This window comes from Gracilinanus agilis, chromosome 6 (assembly GCF_016433145.1).
Source record: "Gracilinanus agilis isolate LMUSP501 chromosome 6, AgileGrace, whole genome shotgun sequence".
In the NCBI taxonomy this organism is placed as follows: Eukaryota; Metazoa; Chordata; class Mammalia; order Didelphimorphia; family Didelphidae; genus Gracilinanus; species Gracilinanus agilis.
The window spans coordinates 162,713,772-162,737,737 of record NC_058135.1 but is presented as its reverse complement, the minus strand read 5'-3'; the positions used below and the strand labels follow the sequence as shown (position 1 = coordinate 162,737,737).

The 23,966-nt window shown below is 33.7% G+C and overlaps 1 protein-coding gene across 1 annotated transcript in view; it reads right to left on the bottom strand.

The window, feature by feature from the left end:
- CLOCK (clock circadian regulator) overlaps nt 1-23,966 on the bottom strand; it is a 55,806-nt gene that overhangs the window by 20,056 nt on the left and 11,784 nt on the right. The window contains exons 6-16 of the mRNA XM_044681727.1: nt 22,649-22,738; nt 15,708-15,828; nt 14,944-15,057; nt 11,417-11,535; nt 9,510-9,592; nt 9,188-9,294; nt 7,948-8,095; nt 7,362-7,437; nt 1,530-1,671; nt 489-589; nt 69-158 (exon numbers count right to left, since the gene is read on the bottom strand). Coding sequence (XP_044537662.1) covers nt 69-158; nt 489-589; nt 1,530-1,671; nt 7,362-7,437; nt 7,948-8,095; nt 9,188-9,294; nt 9,510-9,592; nt 11,417-11,535; nt 14,944-15,057; nt 15,708-15,828; nt 22,649-22,738 — 1,191 coding nt within the window. The remainder of the gene's footprint in view (nt 1-68; nt 159-488; nt 590-1,529; nt 1,672-7,361; nt 7,438-7,947; nt 8,096-9,187; nt 9,295-9,509; nt 9,593-11,416; nt 11,536-14,943; nt 15,058-15,707; nt 15,829-22,648; nt 22,739-23,966) is intronic.

Below are 23,966 nucleotides of genomic sequence, written 5' to 3'. Positions count from 1 at the left end.
GATGTAATTATTAGGAAGAACACAATTTATTTAAGATAATCAGAACACACTCAGAATTATTTTCATACCTGTGGCATTCCTTGTTGAATTTGTAAAGTGGTAGCATGAGACATCATTGGCTGTGCTAAGGACTGACCAACAGATTGAGAATTTAGAGACTAGGAGAAAAACAATGGTTTGGGATTATTTTCTTACATAAACATTTCTACTTTAAATATTCCATTAAAATGAAAGCAACCTAAACTTAAATTAAAACCCTCAGTTTTAAACTGTTTTCTTACAATTAGATAACCTCTATTTTTTAACCTAAAATAATTTTAGCATTATTTTCAATGGAAAATATTTGACAAAACATTTAAGTCTACAGGTAAATGTGGATGTTAGAAGGATCCTTATCTCTTTGGAACAAACAATGAATGAATACCATGTATCTTCTCAATATTATCTATATGAATGTCTATGAGAAAATTATTCTCTAGAGACTTTACCTGACTACTAAACGATGACCTCCTTTGAGTTATTTTTTCATGTCCAGGTAAATGCTGTCTGGGAGGAGTGCTATTATCTGTTGGAATTTTTGTTGGTGTTGCTGGTGTTAAAAAACAAACAAAAAAATTTCATTAGGATTTGCTTTAGAGAAGTTTTCAAATATCCATTGCAAAATATCTTTCAGTGAAAAAAGTTTTAATACAAATTAATTTTTGGATACTTCAAAAAAATTAACTATAATAATTATGAAATGCTTTTTCTTCTATCATTTCTATCCTTTTAAAGAAACATATGAAATATTCTAAATAGAAAAAAACTATTATGAAAAGATGTTTGCTGATTAGATGAAGCCTGTAAAGTTGTCTTCTTGTGGTCAATATATTCTAAAAAACACATAGTTTCTAAGACTATTGCAGGTAAGAAAGGTATAAAAATAAAGACATAAAGAACAGAAAATTTGAAGTCCATTAAAGGGAAGCAAACATTTTCTTTTCAGAATGGATAATGGGAAAAATTAATACTTTAAATCCATTTAATTGATGCCCTCAGAGATCATTCTTTAAAAATATGAGCAATTTTCTTAACTACCTACTACTAAGATTTTTCTTTATATATATTGCAGAAGTACAAACACTTAAGATTTTAAATGGGGCACAGAAGTGGTACAATGGATAAAGCACTTTCTGAAGTCAGGAAGACCTGAGTTCAAATCCACACACATGATCTTGGACAAGTCAGTTAACCCTGTTTGCCTCAGTTTATCCATAAAACAAACTAGATAGGGAAATAGCAAACCATTCCAGTGTCTTTGCCATGAAAACCTCAAATGGGGTCAAGAAAAGTTGGACATAACTGAACAACAATAATAACAATGACAAATTTAAGTTCTACCTCTGAAAGTCCATACAATATCTTTACACTACAATCTTTTAAAATAAAGACAGTCTTATAAATATGCTATTGTGAAAAATTAGAGAAGAAGAAGAAAATATATTATCATTCTCTAAAAAGGGGAACTGCTTTCCTTTTACAGTACTTACAGGAAGGATCTGAGACTGCAGTATGAGATGACTTCCTCGAACTCCTGGATGAAGCAGAAGGAGTTGGGCTGTGATCAAATCTTTCTAATGCTTCTTTGAGACTAACAGTGTTAATACGATTATCAGATCCAGAGTCTTGGCTCTAAAGAGACATAATAATTTCCAAAATAAAAACCCTATTGTGATTTGTTTTAAAAATACACAATTCATTTTGAAAATATACTATTAAAATTGCTACTCTTCATTCTTATAAGCAAAGCTATTGGGGACATGCAGAATTTTCTTAAAAGAATTCAGAACAGTAGTTCTTGTGTACAAGCAGGGGACAAACACAATTATTATCATTTTGTATATCATGGAGAAGGTTAATCTAAAAGTCAATAGTTGAAGAGAGGATAGATGAAGTAGAATTTCAGAACTGCTTTAATTTGCACTTCTCTAATTAGCAGTGTTTTGAAGCAGTTTTTCATATGGTTATACCTAGTCTGAGTTTCTTTCCTTGAGAACTGCCAGTTCATATCTTTAGACTATTTATTATTTGGGGAGTGGATCTTATTATACTTTTGATCAATAACATATCTTGGAAATAATATCTTCATTAGAAAAACTTCTTGCAAAATTTTTTCATAGTTAATTGTTTCCCTTTTATTCTTACCTGTGGGGGATTTCTTTCTACAGAAACTTTTTATCTTCTGTAATTAGAATTATTCATTTTATCTTCTGTGATCTTCTCTGTTCCTTGTTTGTTAATGGCTTTTTATTCTGCCCACTAATCTTATAATTTTTCTCACATTTCTACAATTTAGGTCATGAATCCAAATGAAGACTCTCATAGTATAAGGTGTAGAGTGGTGCTATCTAAATTTAATTTCTTACATATTTCTGTTCAATTTTCCTAATATTCTGTGTCAGATAGTGAGTCCTTTCCTCAGAAGCCAGTGTCTTTGTGTTTATCAAATACTATGGCAATAGAAACATATACTTCTGTATGTTACATATCTTATCTATTTCACTGATAAATCTCTTATTTTTTAACCAGTATCAAACTGTTTTGAAAATTCCTGATTTGTAGTAGATCTCTTGAAATTTGGTAGTTCTAGGTACCTTTCACTCTCAGTTCTTTTTGTTATTTTCCTTGAGATTCTTAACCTCTTTGTTGCCCCCATATGAATTTCATTATTTTTTCAGTTCTATATTTCATTTTTAGTTCTTTGATAGATTGGTATTACATTGAATAAGTAAATTAATTTACGTAGTAATGTTGTTTTTACTATGTTGGTTTCCCTTATCCATGAGTAATACTCAATCAATTTTTTAAGTCCATGTTTCTATATTCAGAATTTGCAGCTGTATTTCCATAGTTCTTACATATGAACATGATATCTTATATGTGTATCTTGATCATGATCTATCTTGATATAGATTCCCAAGTTCTTAATACATTTCGAGGTTATTGTGTTTTCCTTTGTTTCTGTAGTTTTTTTGAGTGGAATTCTCTGACTCTTCCTAATAAATTTTACTGGCATCATATAAAAATACAGATGATTTGTGCAGACTTATTTTATATCTTGAAAATCTGCTTAAGTCATTTCTTTTTTGAGTTAAGTTTTTTTTAGTTGACTCTAATGGGGTTCCTTAAATACACTATCATATCATCTAAAAAAGTAAAAATTTTGCTTCTTATTTACCCATACCCATCCTCTGAATTTCATTCTCTTGTTGTATTAGTAAAACCAGCATTTCTAAGTACTATGTCAAAGAGAAAAGGTAATAATGCACATCCTTATTCATTCCTGATTTTATAGGAAAAGATTCTAGATTATTTCTGTTATGTATAAAGGCAGCTCTTGATTTTTAGATATATGCTAGTTATCATTTTAAAGAAAGTTTCATATATTCTTATTTTTCTTTAGTGTTTTAGCAGAAATGGACACTGTATTTTGTCAAAAGCCTTTTTACATCCATTAATATAATCATATGACTGTACTGATTTTGTTATTAATATGGATAATTAAGTTTATAAATTCATAATAAGCCAATCCTGTATTCCTGATCCAAATCCAAACTGATAATAGGATATAATCTTTATGATATGTTGTTTTAGTCACTTTGCTAATATTATATTTAAATTTTCTCTTTCAATGGTTATTGTGGATATTGATCTATAGTTTTCTTTTTTTTGACAAAAATAATGAAAAAGGAAGATGGTAAATGTTGGAGGGGCTATGGGTAAACAGGTAGATTGATGCCCTGCTGGGGGACTTGTGAATGGGTACAAAAATTGTGAAAAGCAATTTGGAATTATAAACAAAATGTCACTAAATGATGTATGCCCTTTGATTCAGCTCTAACACTGCTAGACCTATATGAAAAAGAGGTTTTAAAAAAAGAGAGAAGAAAAGGTCCTATATGTATAGTATTTTTTACAGTAGCAAAAAACTGGGACCTAATTGAGGAATGCCTGAACAAGTTGTGGTTGTAAATGTAATGGAATACTATAGTGATGTAAGAAATCAGAAAATGATTAAATCTAAAAAATTTGGATGATTTCAAAGAGATATGGAGAGACTTAAATGAACTGATAAGAGTAAAATAAACAGAAAGAGAACACTTTATACTATAATATCATTGAGAAAATTTGCTTTGTTTAGCTGCATATTTGTTAAAAAGAATTGTTTTTCTTTTCTCTAAGGAGAGAATAGATATCTTGAATCTAATTTCTTTCCAGCATTTTGTAATATTTCAAATAAAGTGGTACAAGGTGCCAAATCGAACTGGAGCTATAGAAGTAGTCCAAAACCAAGTCATGCAATTCATTTCCTTTCATAGAAATTTTTTCTTCTTTTTTTTCTTTCATAAAATTGAGGAAATAAAATAGCACTGGCATGACTTTGAACTATAAATTGTGAAGTGGTTGTCTCAAACATTTCTAGACATCCAAGATCACTCAGTAGATATTGAGCAAGGCACTAGGCCTCAGCTTCCTCATTTATATATGGTGGGGGCGGGGAAGGAAAGTTGATCAGGATGCAGTCTATCAATTGCTTTTCTCAATTGCTAGTTGATATAATCACAGAAAACAATGAGGGAAATAACAAACAATGAGGTTCAGGTCTTAAATGAAGTTAAAATACAGGTTTCTACTTCATAATTCCTTCAAGAGGTTGGAAAATATTCAGTAAAACTTGATGAAATGAGAAGGAAACTATCAGCTGGATAAAGTGTATCTTTGTAGTCCTTTTAAAAAGCAGGGTATACACTCTAAACAAAGAATCCAAGAAGGAGTTAGCTGGAGGAGTAACATTCATGACAACAGAGAGGAGATACAATTAAAGATGGCAGAAGGAATTAACTTTGGAAGTCAGGAATCCAACTGGGCATCAGGCTAGGCCAATGGAGTGCAGTTAAATGGCCTGCTTAGCAGAGCTAGTGGGAGCAGCAAGGACACCATGAGTAGGGAAAGGACATCAGGGGTCTGCAAGGCAAGAGACCAGGGTCATGTTGGATACAAGTGTTCCCAAAGTCTATGTTCTTTATTAGTATCACCTATGTATATGCCCTCTTTTCCCACTGATGTGTATATTCTTTTTTTTTTTTTTTAAACCCCTGTACTTCGGTGTATTGTCTCATAGGTGGAAGATTGGTAAGAGTGGGCAATGGGGGTCAAGTGACCTGCCCAGGGTCACACAGCTGGGAAGTGGCTGAGGCCGGGTTTGAACCTAGGACCTCCTGTCTCTAGGCCTGACTCTCACTCCACTGAGCTACCCAGCTGCCCCCTGATGTGTATATTCTTGAAAGACCATCACCAGATTTATGAAGGGAATGTTTCATTACTACTATTCTTACAATGCCATCTCAGCAAAATGTCTCTGAAAGGTAAGGATGCTGGCATAAGTTTTTAAGCTATAGTTTTAGGAATATAGAATCCCAGTGTACCTTGCATTTGAGTTAAAGGGTTTCACCCAAAGTAGGAGATAACATAAAATAAGGGCATTGGATTAGTGCCCTTTCAGTCCCAAATCTATGATCCTATTACCTGAAAAACTGTTAATAATTTATCATATTTAGGTTAATGTTACCAGATTCTTTCCTTTATCCTATTTGTGTTTATAAATATAATTAACAGTGACGCAATGATAAAAGTCACTCTCCCCTATGCACAAAAAACTGTCATTTCCAAGTATTAATGATGTGAAGGGACAAACAGCCTCAGAGGGGAATATAGAAAGCATGAAAAATGAAACCAGAAGGGAAAAAAGGCAGTCAAATGAAAGAGATCCTTTGCAAGAATCATATATATTCTTCACATCTGGAGAAACAACTTCCATGTCATATCACTATCTTCTCTGAGAAAGAAGTGACATGGGAAGATGCATGGACATTCCCATATTAAAAGGACCTCCTTTTAAGGTAATTCCCCCTAAGATATAAATGTAATTCTCCACTAAGACAGAATGTCACCTGACATTCTGAATACGCTGTGCTTAAGGAAGGGAAGAGGAGAAAGGAAAAAGAACTATGTTATGGGTTCTATACTAAGTGCTTTCTTTTTTTTTCTGATAGGGATGTGATTAGTTTTAATTTAATGATAACTCTACTGCAAATATGAATAACATGGAAATAGGTTTTGAACAATGACACACGTATAACCCAGTGGAATTGCTTGTCAGCTCCTGGAGAAGGAAGGAAAGGGGAGGGAATCATTACTAATCATTTCTACAATTATCTCATTTGATCCTTTTCAAAGATCATTATTATTGCCATTATATTCATTTTATAGTTAAGGAAAATGAGGTAAACAGAAATTAAGTGACTTGATCAGTCACATAGCTAGTAAGTATATAAGAAAATATAATTAATAATATTATCTTTTTAAACCCCTGATTCCCAATACATCTTTCACCAAATTTCAATAGATCATAGATGACAACAGTCCTGCCACTCCCAAATTCAAAAATTGCATCTCTTTCTCTGAGTTAAGATCTGTTATTTCAATCTTCTCATTCTGAACCATTTTCATTTTACAAACAAGAAAATTAAGGAACATAAAAGTTAAATAATTTTAATTTAAAATGATATTTCATAAATCACTCGACTTAATAAAACTATTTTGATATTTTTGATCCAGCCATACCACTGCTGGGTTTATACCTCAAAGAGATAATAAGGAAAAAAGACTTGTACAAAAATATTTATAGTTGTGCTCTTTGTGGCGGCAAAAAATTGGAAAATGAAGGGATGTCCTTTGATTGGAGAATGGCTGAACAAATTGTGGTATCTGCTGGTGATGGAATACTATTGTGCTCAAAGGAATAATGAACTGGAGGAATTCCATGTGAACTGGAACGACCTCCAGGAACTGATGCAGAGTGAAAGGAGCAGAACCAGGAGAACATTATACACAGAGACAGATACACTGTGGCACAATCAAATATAATAGACTTCTCTACTAGCAGCAATGCAATGATCCAGGACAATTCTGAGGGATGTATGAGAAAGAATGCTATTCACATTCAGAGGAAGAACTGCGGGAGTAGAAATACAGAAGAAAAACAGCTGCTTGATCACATGGGGATATGATTGGGGATGTAGACACTAAATGATCACCCTAGTGCAAATATTAATAATATGGAAATAGGTCTTGATCAATGAAACATGTAAAACCCAGTGGAAATGCTTGTTGGCTATGGGTGGGGGGAGAGAAGAGGGAAAGAACATGATTCATGTAACCATGGAAAAATACTCCAAATCAATCAATCAATCAATTAATTAAATGAACTTGGGGAAAAAAAACCAACTATTTTGATTTGTTGTAAATGTTCAGAAACATACTTTATCAGCGGTGATCTCAGGAAGAGACTCTTTGATACCAAGTTCTCTTCGTCTTTCAGCCCTAACTTCTGCATAACTAAAGAAAGGAGACAAAAATGTAAGGACATATAATAGTGCATTTTGCTCACTTAAAACATTTATTTTTGGTCTTCACTTGATCTATTTTTGATATTGAACTATTTCTACAACTTTTTCTTTGTACTATATAACATCAAAACCACATTTATAGTTTTTATTCCCTTTTCAAAAACTGTACTTCTTTTACATAATTCAAAGTTTTTACATATTAATGAAATTATTACTAATTAAATAGTAGATAAATTAAGAGAGTTATTACTGAAAATTTCCCCAGTTTTCTTCTAGAAGCAATTTAGTTGATTTCTATATATGTAATAGTCATACTTTCTGCCATAAGTTGCAAAATGTAATTATGAGAACTATACTTTTAAGATATTTTACATTACTCCTTCAAGTTTACCAATATTGGTAACTTAAAAACCATAAACCCATTTTATTTCATTTTGATTAACAATGTTACTAAATTTATTATTAACTATTAACTCAGACTCTCCAAAAGAACTATTACCTTACTACAGTGTGCGTACAGACAATAAACTCTGGCCTTGAATTCCACTGATGATAAGTAATATAGTAATGAGTCTGAAGCCAAATCCACTGTTGCCCTTTTGTCAGGAACCTATAATAACAGGACTTGCCTTTCCCGTATTGCATTACTAGGGGAGAAAAAAAAACACACACACACAAATTTCCTTGATTTACATTTTAACTTATTAGGAATAGATTTTGCCCATAAGCTTATATTTTCTGAAAGAATCTATGCAGATTCAACTTCTAATGACTCTGCCTTCTATAGTGATTCATTAAAAAATAAGCCACTCCCAGAGGTAATTTTAGTGACTCAAACAGTTATTGTACCTTCCAAAGAATTTAACTTCCTATTAATAATTTGCTTCAAAGTTACATAAACATATACATACAAACACATAAATGTGTGTGCTCATATATATACACAAAGCAAGAGAGGTATAGCCTTGTCTAGTTTTATATAAACAGTTGACTTCCAATTAGCCAACCATGCACATTGTGGATTTCTGCTAATCAAACCAAACTGGGAAGTGAAAGCCATTGTAAATATTAATAGGCTCTCTCATGGCAGGTAGTCCCTGGTCAAAACTAAACATCCAAAAGTAAATAATATTTTCTTTATTCCTGAAACTGCTTCACTAAAAAAAATTTTCCATATGAGCTTTGGGATAGCAGATACCATTTAACTTGTTTTTTTAGAAAGCTCTACTCAATCAGCATAGGGAAGTGAAGACTTAAACAATTTAGTTTTTAAAATTGAAGTCAGATGATAGCTCAATAGATTTTTTAGGATAAAAAATGCTAATACATTATTTTTAAAAATCATAAGCAAAGAAAATATGTTTACAGGTGGATCCTCTCAGTAGATATTCTATGACTTCACAAATCTGTATTTTATGACGTTAGTACTAAGTAGCCTAACAAATCAATTCAATTTCCAAAGGAATTTTCTTAGCTTCATCCCAAGGGTGTAACTTACAAACTATTAGAGGGGTTCTTGCCCATCACATAATATTTGTGATGGGCCACTTAATATACAATAACTGAAAATGAACTTTATTATTTATGGCCCTTATTTATTATCTTAATGAATATATAAATATGCAGTGAAATTTTACTCAGATAATAAAAATTAGTAAGCACATCCTCTCTTATTAAGGTAGGATTTCAACTGTTAAGAAAATAGTTATGAATGCAGTGAAATATTAACATCTACTTACAATGCTCATGGCATTTTGCCAAATTTTCTAGGTCATCCACATGATAGTAATCATACCCTGATGTCCCCAGAACTTCAAATGGCAAATATCCTATTATGGGAGGTGCCCTAGATTAAACATTAAAAACAAAACAAACAAACAGTAATAGTACCTTATTTTGACAAAACCATTTAGCTAATAAAATCTATTAGCATATGCTTTTTGGAAAAATGAGTAAAAATTCTGAAGTAGATTCTGATTAGCTAAGTCTAAATAGCTTTTGAAACCACAGTAATTTGAAAAAATATAATATCTATTGCCCTAGAATTTTTCAAAGGCTTACCTGTGATCTAGGAAGAGAAACTTCCATTCTAAACTATGCCTAGATGTGAACTCTTCATTGGGCTCTTCAACAGTGCACATTTCCTACAAATAAGAAGAAAAAAGTCATAAGATGGATCATAATTTAGAAATATTTTTCTGAATAATTCAGAATGATCTTCATCTTATATGTTATCATAAAATCACTAGCTGGCATTGTATGATAAATGAACATTTAAAAAAATTTAAGGACAAGTTAAGCCTGGCAGATTATGAGGGGGCTGCAGGATATTTCTAATGCTAACCTAGGTATGAGAAATGGAGTAAAAGACCTCATCAAAGGTATATATTGAGAATAAGAGATAGCAATGGAATGGCCCAGTGTTAGCTCTTAGATATTAAAGGAACGAGATGAAAGTGAACGCTTGGTGGACTCTATGGAGGATTTACAATATGATGTGGAAAAGTATATGTTCAGAGGTCAGTACAATTTTGTAGCATATGGAGAAGCAGCACTGAACAGGTTATGTGGCCCAAGAAGGAAAAGCTATTAAATATTTTTATTAAGCATTAAAGTCCTTTATCCATCTATGAAGGTTAGGTTAGCAAAGAGAATAATAAGGACAAGCCCCAGAAACCCATGGCCATACTGCCCCTAGGCCATGGGAGAAGAAAATGAATTGAGGGGTGTTCTGGCAACAGAATTGCTACCAAATTAGTGTTGAGGGAATGATGGCAAGGTCAGTTGTGAATGATACTAATCAACCGCTACCACAATTTCTTGGGAAATATAGAACAAGACCAGGGCTAGATTTGAAAGGCTGAGGCACCCACTGTTAAGAATGAGAGGAAGGAAAAGAAAAGAGAAAGTCATTTTACTGGTAAATTAAGCTATTAGTTTCTGAGGGAAACATTTATATTCACGCTTGTTTTGGTGAGCTCCTAACAAATCACAGGTAGAATAAACTGTCAATAATCAACATTTGGACTTTCTATTATAAATTGTCTGAGACAAACAAGATCATATAATTTTAGGGTTGGAAGGACCTTAATTAACAGCCAAAGTCCAACCTCTTATTTTATAAGTGAGAAACCTGAGGCCTGCAAAGTTCTGATTTGATTCACCCCTAATCATACAGATCCTATCCTGGGTCTGGCTTCACCTTTCTTCTAGAATATGTCTAGTTCATCTTCTCACCTTTATTTGTTTCATTTCCTATGAATGTGAGCTCAAATTATTAATGAAGTAAGAAATAATTCACTAATAAAATGAGAAGGTAAATTTATAGCAATTAAGTTATTGATGGCATTTCAAAGTCCAGTTCATATTTTAAAAATCATCTCTTCAAGATTATGGAGGGTATGGCTCCTCCTCACCAGGGCTAAGAACTAACTAGACTTATAAAAGTATCATGGTATTCTAAAAAGGCAGACACTAGTAAGCAAATAACAACATGTGATTAAAGTATACATGGCTTGCCACAATGACTCTAAAGCAACAACTGTAGTATAGTAAAAGGACAACTAGACAAGGAGTTTCACCCAGTAACCCATGTGTTGGTTACCCCAGTGCCCTTGGGCCCTAGGGCAAATCACTTAACCTCAGAGCCTGAGTCTCCTCAGTTGTGAAATGGGATATTCTTTGTATTAACTCCCTCACAAGGCTGTTGTAAGGATAAAACTTTAGAAGCATTAAAACACTATATGAATAAAGGCAAAAAATGATATAACCAAATAATAATAATGATAAGGTTTAAACAACTAGCTGCTAAGGAAATGTTATGATTGCACATACTCAACAATTCATGATTTCCAGACTTCAATGGATTTCAGTCAGTTTTTATTATTCTAGAAATAGAAAATAATGCAGATAGTTCAAATGACAGGCTGAAATCATACTCCATTTTGGAAGCAAAATTCTAAACATACCTTAATGAACTGAGGTGTAGCTAACCTAACAGTAGCTACAAAACATATTCTGTCTTCATATGAAGGCCTATGGGATCGTTGTATGGTTCCTTCAAAACCATTGTGTGATGAACTGGATACTGAATGAATGACAAAGAAAAAAATATCAGCAGTTATTTAATCTATTTTAAATTTCTATTCTCTTTGTCAATGCCATTCAATTAAACATTTACTAGCCATCTGCTTTGAGATGAACACAGTGATAGGTGCTAAAGGTTATAAGTTTCTATGGCCTAGATCCTTTCTTCCCAGAGTTGACAGCCTATTACAGGAATAATTAATATATAGATAGCTATAAACCACAATTATTGCACCATAGTGGCATAAAACATCTCTCAATATAGAGATAGGAGGTCTGAGAAGGAAAAGGTCATTACCAGACTGATCAGAGGAGACTTGATGGAGCAAGGGTAATTTGAATTGAGTTTTAAAGGAGGCACAGGACTCCACAAGGGGAAGAAGTAGAAGAGAAAGACATTCCAGACACAGGGTTCAACCTAAGCAAAGCAACAGAGAGAAGAAATATGGGGTAGGGAATAGAAGTCGAAATGACCTGGAGCATTAAGCATATAAAGGGGAGCAAAAGGAAAGGATGGGAAAGTAGGGGTGATATCTGTTTGTAGAAGATCCTGAATGGCTGGCAAAAGAGGCTAAATTTTATTTATTTTTTAAAGATCTTGTTTATTTTTTTCAGTCACACGGAGAAACAATTCTTAATTTTTTTTATGACATTTTAGGATTTGGATTTTCTCCCTGTCTTCCTTCTGGCCCCTATCCCAGGCAGTAAACAGTCTGATATAGGTTATGCTAGTGTTTTCTTGGAATAAGTATTTCCGTATTATTCATGCTGTGACAGAAGTCATATACCACACATACAATAAGGAATTTATAAAGGAAATATAGAAGAAGATGGCATGCTTTGATCTACAATCAGACTCCAACAATTCTTCTTTTGGCTGGGGTTAGCATTCTTCATCATGTGTCCCTTGTGGATATCGTGAGAACTCAACTGATAATGGTTTAGTACTTCACAGGTGATCATTATATAATATTTCTGTTCCTGTATATCTTGTTCCCCTGGTTCTGCTCACTTCACTTTGCATCAGTTCACCTGTCTTTCCAGGTTTTTCTGAACTCAATCTGTTTATTATTTGTTATGGCAAAGTAATATTTCATTACAAGTGTATACCATAACTTCTTCATCCATTCCCCAAGTGATGGGCAACCTCTCAGTTTCCAATTCTTTGCCACTACAAAAAGAGTTGATAAAAATAACAAAGTACAGGTAAGTCCTTTTCCTTTAACTTTGATTTCTTTGAGATAAAGACCCAGTTGTGGTATTGCTGGATCAAAGTGTATACATAGTTTTAGAAACGTTTGGGAATGCTTCCATATTGCCCTCTTGTATGGCTGTATTAGTTCATAGTTCCACCAACAGTGTATTAGTGTCCCAATTTTCCCACATCCCCTCCAACATTTGCATTTTATTTCTTGGTCATGTTAGCCAATTTGATAAGCGTGATGTGGTTATCAGTTTTTTAAATTTCCATTTCTCTAATAGTGACCTGGAGCATTTCTTCATATGACTATAGTTTTAATTTCTTCATCTGAAAACTGCCTGTTTGTATCATTTGACTATTTTTCAATTGGGGAATGCTTTGCCTTCTTATAAATTTGTCTCCGTTCTTTATATATTTGAAAAATGAAGCCTTTCTTAGAGACATTTGTAATAAATTTTTTTTCTCAAATTATTGTTTACCTTCTAATCTTGGTTGCACTGGTCTTGTGTATAAACTTTTTAATTTAATGTAATCGAAATTATCCATTTTATTTTTCATTATGTTCTCTATGTCTTGTTTGGTCATAAGGTCTTCCTTTATCCATAAGTCTGGCAGGTAAACATTTTTGTATTCCTCTAATTTGTTTATGTTGTCACCCTTAATTTCTACATCAAGTTTTCATTTAGACTTTATCCTGGGATATGGTGGTTAAATTTCATTTTGTAAGCAGGAGGAGGCACCAAAGATTTCTGAGCAAGAATTCTATAACTGTATAAGATAAATAAGGAACTTATATGAAAAATAGGTTGAGATAGAAAGCATACTAGTGGGGGGAAAATCCATTAGGAGATAATTCTAGTAACTGAGACAGAGAGTAAAGAGTGTGTGTGTGTGTGTGTGTGTAGAAAGACAGAGAGAGAGAGAGAGAGAGAGAGAGAGAGAGAGAGAGAGAGAGAGAGAGAGAGATGGTTTGAAACATAAAGGTTTTAAAAACCTGGGATTTGGTGTCACTGTAAAAAAGAGTAAATTCATAGGAAGAAGCAGGTTGACATAGTATAAAAATAATTTGATTGCTTATGGTGCTGCTGGCACTCTGAAGGAGATATATCATGTAAACAGAGATGCAGGTCAGTAGGAGAAAAAAGTTGGGGGAGTTTTTGGGATGTTGTTGATAGTTGAATCCAGAAGAATCAATGAAATTGACAAACAAAGATGCCAGAGACTGAAAGAGAATAGAAAATAGTAAAGGTAAGAGGAAAAAGCCAGGAGAATATGTTATATTGGAATATATGACAGAAAAGAACATCCAGAAGAAGGTGATGGTCAACAATATGAAATGCTACAGAGGTGAAGAGTGATGAGGAAAGAAAAAAAAACTCTATTAGACTGGTGAACCAGCAGATATCAGTGCCCTGTAAAAAAAGTTTTAATAGAATATCTGGGGCGAGGCAAAGATCCAGTTTGGAAGCCAGAATATATGAGGGTGAGGATCATAGGATCATACATTTAAAGCTAACAGAGATCTTGTAAATAATTTCATTTTACAGATGAAAATCTGAGGCCCCAAGAGGTTAAATAATTTGCCCAAAGCCGCACAAAGCAAGACTGGTATTATGAGAAGTAGAGGTTTAGATAAAACTTTTTGAAGTTTAATAGTGGAGAGGAGAAAGATGGGATTTTAGCTAGAGGGCTTATATAAGGGCTTAAAAGGAAGTTTTGGAGGGAATATACTTGAAGGAAAATGGAACAGAGTCCGTAGTGGAAGAGAAAGGTACCTGAAATGAAGGTAACATATTAGAGGAAGATCTTGGAGGAGGTAAAAAGACTAGGACTAAGGTCTTGGCATAGAAGTATGTCTTAGTGAGAAATATGTATACTTCTTCTCTCTGGCCTCAGAATAAAATGAGGAATTGCTGAAAATGATGATTTTTAGGAAACTAAGAAATGTCTTCAGATATCCTCAAATAACTCATGGAAGGAGAATGCTATGCCATCTCTAAGTGTGGAGTTGGGAGTATGTAGAAGAAAAGAAGAAAAGCTTGAGAATAATCATTGTGGGGAATGAGAACAGCAAGCAAATAAGAATGACAGGATTGATAAATAGTAGTAAAGCTTAGGCTGAGGTTAGCCACAATTAATTTATGAAGTATAAATCCTTTAATATCAAATTAAACATTCCCATATAAGAAGTCTCTTCTAATAACTTACCATTGTTCAAAGATTTGAAATTTCCTATAAACTTCACAAATTCATAAGTAGGTGGTTCTTTTGGATCTATTGTTCCTCTGAGCATATGGCAACCAAATTCAAGTTGATTTTTTGCTGAAAGGCATAAAATGTATTACTAATTAAAACATACTTTTAAACTTACAGTTGGTTCTCTCTCCCTCTCTCCCTCCCCCTTCTAGCTACCATGCAAACTCTTTCATTCATTTTGGTGTCAAATTCCTTGAATTTGCCTCTTCCTGTTGTTTTCACTTCTTATTCTTCCATTTCTCCCTTAATCCAATGTAATGTGATTTCCACATTCACCACTCTAGTAAAACTGCCTTCTTAAATGTTACTAGTGGCTTCCTTCTTGACACTTTATAATGTAATTTAGAAAACATACAATTGGTTTCAATATAATTTAAGAAATATCAAATTATTTGTGTTATAAAGGTGGAAAAAGTACAAATGTCACTGATACAACTATAATATTTGAATGAATCCTTTTTAAATTAAAAAAAATTACTAAGGGCAGCTGGGTAGCTCAGTGGATTGAGAGTCAGGCCTAGAGACAGGAGGTCCTAGGTTCAAATCCAGCCTCAGACATTTCCCAGCTGTATGACCCTGGGCAAGTCACTTGACCCCCATTGCCCACCCTTACCACTCTTCCACCAAGGAGCCAATACACAGAAGTTAAGGGCTTAAAAACAAACAAACAAATAAATAAATAAATAAATAAATATCCATATGAACCCACTACTTACATTTTAGATACTCTGGTGTCAATGAATCACTTTCCAGTAGATGAGTAGACAATATTTTATAAACTTCTGAATGTTCCCCCTCCGGGATAAAATTAAATATACTTTGATCCACAAGATCAGACTAAAAAAAGGAGGATTTAAAACAATTATAATGCATTCAAGTACATTTGTCACAGTTTATTAAATGACAAAGAAAACATATAAACAACTTTTAACTATGTCACTTCTGAGTTTCCACCCAACTTGACTGCCTGAGACAGCAATAAACACTTAATAGATGCTTGTTGACTAACTGAAGTTTCCCCCAAACCTCTTCTTTCAAAAGCCTGAAATCTACATCAGACAGAATAATGATCAAGAAATTCACAAGAACTATAGGAAACCTAGGAATAACAAAGCAAGAGAAAAAAAGAAAAATATTCTGAACAAAAGAACTGGAAATGTGTAGAATCTATTATATGCTTGAAACAAGTGGTATGAAATGAAGATTCATGGATATACAATATATAATCTTTTTTTATGGAAATGTTTTTTTTGAAGTCTAAACTTAAAACCTTTAAAAAAGATTATCAATATTAACATTGATGTGGATAATAAGATTTTACTAATAATCCATTTAACTAAGAGTTCGTCCTTTTCATCAGGATACAGCTCACAAGCATGCTAATTTTCCTTCCCCAAAACTAGAAATGCATCTCTAAATTGCTTTTCAAATCATTTTTGATCTAAAAGCAATTTTTAAAAATCTGTTGTTGGTTTTAAATGCATACATAATTCTGTTTATAGGCAAATATATCTATTTTACATATATATGCAGGTATATATGAATGTAAAAATACTGCAACTCCTATACAATATCATCTATCTGAACCCAGAGGACTTTCAACTAAAATAATACTAAATGTTTTCAAGAAATAAATATACAAACTGTCACAACCACATCTAGAAAGATCTTTGAGTGAAATTTTGAATGAAACTCAATTAATAGTGATATCTTTGGTTGGTATATTTATAAGCCTATAATCTCAAGAGACCTAAGATTTACATATACTCTGAATCCCACCTTTATCTTCTCAAAAAAAAAAACAAACAAACAAACAACCCTTAATAAAACTGGAAATCAGGATCTTTAATAAAAATGATGTTGTTACTATGGCTTTGAAAAGTGAGGAAAAAACTAGTATTTTGTTAGGTTGAATCTAATATGCTTTCTCTTCTTGGGTTATCTTTCATCTACTCTATATGTATCTTGTGGGTAGCTATATACATGTCTTTATTTACAGTATAAGCTCCTGGAGAGCAGGGCCTGTTTGTCTTTCATCCCCACTCCTTAGATGTTTGTTGACTGATATAGTTTAAACTAGTAACGCTGTCTGGGTCGATATACTAAATCTGTGACCAAGGTCTCTATTTCCATCAAATATCAAAAATTTCTGAAGAAGAAAAAAATTGTGACAACATAGACTGTTATGAGGACTGTCCTCAGGAAAAATGTCTTTATGTTTTGGGCATTATCTTGCCTGACTTTTGGTGCCAGATATATCATATCCCAATTCCCCAAGCATTTTAGCCTATGTCCCATTCCCACAAGAGCTTGCTTTAAGTGGGCTGTTAAAATTGGAAAATGGTAAGATAAACAAACCAAAGCTCAAACATTGCTTTAGTTATGCCACTTACTCAATTAAAACTTGCGGTTTCTCTCCATTTACTACCAAAAAAAAGTTCCATCTCCTTTATATAATCTCAAAATTTTCTGCAATGTTCCCAAATATTCCCCTCTTTAAACTTTCCATCTCAATTATATGCCTGGTTCATATCATTTTTGAACCTTTCTTCACACTGTTTCCCTGGACTGAAACACCTCCCCATCCCACTTCAATGATCTGAAACTTGCTCGTCCATCAAAGACAAAACCCAATTCTTACTTTCTCTGTCGTTATCCTGACCACTTCAGATATTGTCCTGAGTACCCTAAGCCCAGGGAGTTCTCTTTCTTCTAAGTCCTATAACGTTTCTGTCAATGTTTTGTGCCCCTCATTTGGCACTTATCATTATCTTATGTGCTGTATCTATGTAACTATATTTTTATTTGGAGACAGAGAGAGAGAATTCACAAAATACATACATATATACATACTTTGTCTATATTTGATACTAGAATATATTAGTTGGAAGTAGAGACTATGCCTAAAATGATTTTTTGAACCAAAACACACAAAAGATGTTTGCTGATTACAATATTAGGGATTAAAGAATAACTATTCTATGTAATATGAACAGAATTCCTAATAAGAAAAATTTGATGTTGGTAGCACTTTTCTCTCTAAAATATTAAATTAGAGTTATCAAGACAAAATCTGTGATTTCACTGGTATAGGAACTGTCCAAGTGAGGAAATTCTCTCTCTCAATGCAGTTTGTCACTGTCTCTGGATTTTATTAGAGTTGCAGTGAGAGGTTGAGATTTGCCCAGAGTAATGATACGTGTCAGAAGTAGGACTGGCATTTCTGCTTTGCTTCAAGGCTAGCTCTCTCTCTCCACCAATGCCAATTATTGATGTATTAAAAATATTACATAGCAAATTTTTTAAATAAAAAGAGGAAAAAATTTTAAATAAAGGACAAATTGTCCCCATCGTTTCTACAATCCCAATAAATCAATTTTTATGGGTTCTTGTTTGTCAGTACACTTTGGGCCTAAAAATGTACCATAGCCAAATTAGTTTAGGACTTGCTGAGCTGGGTGTTATCCCTTCCAAAGCTACCTGCACTTCTGCTAAAGAGCTGTTGCCTCCTGAAGACTGATAAACCTGGAAGACATAGAAATTAATTTATGATATTGGAATTTTAGATACCTTGACAAACCTGTACAATACTCATTTACTCATAACGCTGGTCCTAACCAAAGGACACAAGACAATAGACCAGTAAGGCAGAAATGTCAGAGATATGTGCAAGGCAATAATGGAAGTACTAGATTTATAGACAGAGATCCTGGATTAGAATCTTGGCTCTGCTACTTAATTACTAGTTTGACTTTAGACAAGTTACTTAATCTCTCAACCTAAATATCCTCATCTGAAAATGAGGGAGTTAAACTAAGTAATTTTCTAAGTTTAAAATTCTATAAAGCACAGAGTCTAAAAAAGACACTGACTGTCACTGAAATGTTTTGAATCAATCAAGCATTTACCATTCACTGTCTTAACAGGATCTTTCTGTCTGCATTTTGAATGGTCACCATAGAAGGTCAGAATTTTCTTGTGTGGATAAAATGTACATTCTTTTCATAAGCATAAACAAAAACTCTAGAAATTTGGGGTTTTTTTTAGCCAAAATAAACTAGTAAAAGTACCAACATTAATTCTGACTTGATATATACCAGGAAAAAGACACATGATACTAATTAAAACAAAAGAAAACAGGCTTTTTTTTGGGCGATATTGCTAACTAGTTTTCTTTCTTTTTTTTCCCCCCTTTTACTGAGAATTGTAACTTGCTGGTCTTAATTTAGGGATCCCTGCTAGGTCTTACCTTTCCCTACATATTTATAGCCTCCTGCAGCTGTTCATGGCCTGGCCAGTTGAGCTACTCTTGCTACTCAGTAGAAACCATGAAATTAATTAGAGATCCACTTTTCAATGAATTTTACTTATCCTTAATCTATCTCTTTTAGTGAGGATATTCACACTAAAGACAGATTTTTATGCCAGTGAAATCAGAGACTTGCATCCACTTAGCATCTGCTTACTATCTAATTCTAATTGAAATACATTTTAACATAGAGGGAACAAGAGAAACTATCTAGGTTTTCTCTACCTCTACCATTCCTATACATAAAATACCATCTGCCCAAAGAGTTTAAAGAACAAACAGAATTTTGGCCCTTTCTAAAATAACAATATAAAACAACCCAGTCATTTTCATGTAACTATCCTAGCATGTAACTCAATCCCTTATTAGCAACACTTTCTGGGACTGAATTTTGGTGGGCTAAGATATGACTGATCCTTTTTTCTAAAGCTCTCTGTTCTAAGCTCTACAAAAAACTCTTAGGATACTGACACAAATTCATTAAAACATACCTTCTTAGCCTTTAAACAATTAGTGTTCAAATTTTTCCCTTTCAGGATAATGAAAGAATTAAGGAGGAAATTGGGTTAGCCAATTAATTACTACAACTTTTGGCAAAACACAATCTTCTGGTGGCTGTTTCTTCACCTGTAAACTCAAGGTATTTAACTTAATCTCTAAAGAATCTTCTAGTTCTAAACTCTATGACTCTAATGAAGCATTAATTAATAAAGTAAACTCATTCAAACATTTCTCTTACTTCTCTTTTCTTCTTCTCTAAGTTGACAAGAGCACTTTCTTCTTTGTCCCCTCCACTCCACATCTTGTATTATGCTTTTTTGTGTCTTGTGCTTTTATCTCCTCAGTAGAATTTAATATCCTAGAGCACAGTATTGTTTCATTTTTGTCTTTGAATCTACAGTGCTTTTGTACAATATCTTACACTTAGCAATCATTGAATAAAATGTTTATTTAGTTACTGATTTTCCAAAGTGAATTTAGGTAAAAAGCTTCTATTTTGATTACTATCCATTAACACATTGAAAATGTATTTGAATCTATTTCATAGAACTAGACCTACTATAAAGTCATGCATGTGACTACGTATACTAATATAGTCCCAATTTTTTACTATCTTACTTCATTTAAGTTACGCATCTAGTATTTCATACTTATTTGTCATCATCATTAACAAGCATTCATTAATCACTTACTACATGTCAGGCATTGTGTTAAACTAGAAGAACAAAAAAAAAGCAAAAATATAGGTCTAGCCTTCATAGAACTCACACTCTAACATTTTCAAATGATGATACTTAAAAAAAAAAAAACCAACAACCTTCCTTTCTGTGTTAGAATTGCTACTTAGCTATCAGTTCCAAGGCGGAAGATTGGTAAGGGCTAAGCAATGGGTGTTAAGTGACTCGCCCAGGGTCATGCAGCTAGGAAGTGTCTAAGGCCAGATCTGAACCTATACATCCCATCTCTAGGTCGGGTTCTTTACCCACAAAGCTACCTAGCTGCCCCCTGAAGTGCTAATATTTCTGACAAGGAAAGTATATTTTAGGGGTTTTTTTCATTGACATGCACACAAGTCTATGCTAATTATTCTTCTTGAGTTGTATCACAATATTACCTACATCAACAGAATTAGGGAAAATATATAAATGAATTAGTTCTACTACCAAAAAAAAAGGATTAAATTAACATTTTGTAAAAGAAAGATGTTGACTATTATCTTGTTTTAAAAAAGCACACATACAAAGAGACCAGTCAAGATGGCATCATGGAAGAATCCCCACCAGCTTCTCTCCTATAATTCCTTAGAAAGATACATAGAAAATAAACCAGTCAAGACTTGAGCAGGAAATTCAAGACAAAACCACAAGCCACTTTTCCAGCCAAGGTCAGCAAAGAGAGGCAGCAAGGTCTGGGGGCAGAAGGGATAGGGTCTATTTAGCCAGAAATGGCCATGTGGAGTATTCCAATGCAGGGACTAAAAAAGGGTCAAAACTTTGCACCAGACACACACAGAAGGACCCACACTTGTGCAGGGAATGGGAACAGGTGTCAAGCGGCAGCTCTGCTACTGACTAATCAGTTCTGGGTCACACGAGACCTGAGCTTAGAGGTGGTGGTCCAGGGCAGGGAGCAGTCACTTGCAGGCCCCAGGTTGGGTACTGAGTCAAGATCAGGTTCAGAAGCATAGAGCAGCTAGTTGAGTGACTGACGTTCAGGGCAAAGCAGGGTCTCAATCCTAGCCTCCAGCCCAGATGGAAGCTTGGAGAGGTATATGCAAGGCAAGAAATTCAGACCAAAGAGAACTTGTGGTTCTGTCACTCTGTAGAGCTTGCTAGCTAGCTGAAGATAGCAGTCTGCCAGTAGTCTGCTGGAACATTGCCTATTGCTACTTATCCCCAATAGAGGTAGTTCACTCAAGACAATTTCAGAAGGAGAAAATAAATCCAAAATATCTAAGCAACCCCTCCTCCCCCAACACACACACACACACACGACAGCTTGGATACAAGTTCAACTAGATTTTCTGGAAGAAATGATACAAGAGTTTAAACTGATTTCATAGATGAAAAGAAAGTGACAGGGATAAAACAGAAAATAAGTGAGAGCTATGGAAGAAAGAATTGGAAAGAAAACTAACAACCTGGCACAACAAAAACAAAACTTTACACCTTAAAACTATACCCAAATGTTCTAGAGTTTGAGTTTTACGAGGTAATTTATTCATGAAGAAAAGACAGTAAAGATAGTCATATTACCAGCTTACCAATATGGCAATGAAATAATATAAATTTTAAAAGTAACCAAGAAAGCTGAATAAAAACAGGAAATAGTTTTCAATAAAATACATTATAATGACACTTCAATCAATGCATATTATGAAATGTCCAACCAAAATGATAACATCCCTCAGAACAGATTGCCTGAATGATTCTCCATCTGAATTTCTCCTCCCATTCAATCAATCAATAAACATCAGCTAGGTGGACAAAACAGGTAACAGTTCGTGGAGCACAACTGACTTGGTTAATGTACCAATGAACCTTATCTCTTGAAAATCTATTTTCTATTATATTTTTTTGAACTTCACTCTTGGACTTTCTAATGTGCTGCTGTCCCTGTCCTACTACTCTTGATCATGGGAGACTGCATTTTTTCCCTCATCCTTTTCATTCCCTAAACTAGTTTGAAAGCTTTAGTTCTTCACCATCTAGGAGGTGGTATCAATTTATCTGGGTTCTATTTACTTTTTTTGGTTTGTTTCTAGGGATGTCCAATGCATATGACATGTAATAAGTTATCACCATCTGGCACTTACATATACACTTAGTATTAATTTTTTATACTTACTGGTAAATGTTCAAGTAATGGAGTTACACTTTCAGATACATATATTATGCTTCCATCTGTCATGATTGCTAAAAAAAAACCATCAAGAGCCTGAAATTAAACATAATGGTCAGTTAAGTGAAAAGGAAAAAAAGTTCATATGATAAATAAAAATGTCAGTTCATGGAAAAAGTGGTGTTTAAACCTAATTCATATAGATTTATAAAAAGCACGCTACCAAATATTCAGTTATTTCTCTTTCAATTTCTTTGGAAATGTAGATGTGCAATTTAGTTGTCTCTCAAGTGTCTAGACTAAAAAAAATTGACTCTATGCCTGTTAGTACACTCCTAGAGTATGATGTCCTTCAGTTAAGTGTTTTACACAAATGGAAGTTATAGTTCATTTTTTTTTTTTATCCTGGGACTCCATTCTAGGAGCATAGGGCCACAACCAGTAGGCAATGGGACACACAGTCGCTCAGGGTCACCCAGCTGGGAAGTGTCTGAGCCCGGACTTGAACCTAGGACCTTTCGTCTCTAGGCCTGGCTCTCAATCCACTGAGCTAGCCCAGCTGCCCCTACTTTAGGTTGCAGTTTCTTTAGCAGATGTAGTTTTTACAGGGTGGGGTTGCTAGCCCTACGCCCAACCCTCCTCCTTTTTTCATCTGGGCTAGGTCCTCAGCTGCCCCAAAAAGTGGTTTCACTGAGGGTTCATTAGAGGGTATTAATATATGTAAAATTATCAGGTACAAAAAAACCTCTCAATTCATGTGTGATGTGCCAACAACCTTTACTATGGATAAAAACCTTGAAAAAGTTTTCATCATAAAACTATTGTTGAAATGGGAATAAAAAATACATAAACACATAATAAAACACTAATCATTTTTGCTCATCCCCAATATAGGTAGTCAATAAATTAATAAGAGCTGCTACTATCAGTTCTACTAATGAACTGCTTTTAGTTTTATACATAAATTGTGGCTGTAAAGCTAAAAAAACAACCACACATGGCAGGAGGAAGTTATATTACATTTTCATCTTATATGGTTAAAGGATGTATGTATGCACTCATACACATGTAGATATGGTAAACATTTTTAAAATTAAAAGACTCTGCTTTCTATAAACTCTTTAATAAAAAAATTAAGTTCTTATTCCATTGCCTTTATAGCATTTACAAATATAGCCTTGAACTATATTAATTTCCCATTATAAATCAAATCTATTTTTGGTACTTAGTAAATGTTTACTGCCACAGATACATACTAGTCTTTTAGACCCATTTACCTCAGTTTCCTCCTCTGTAAAATGAGTTGGAGAAGGAAATAACAAAC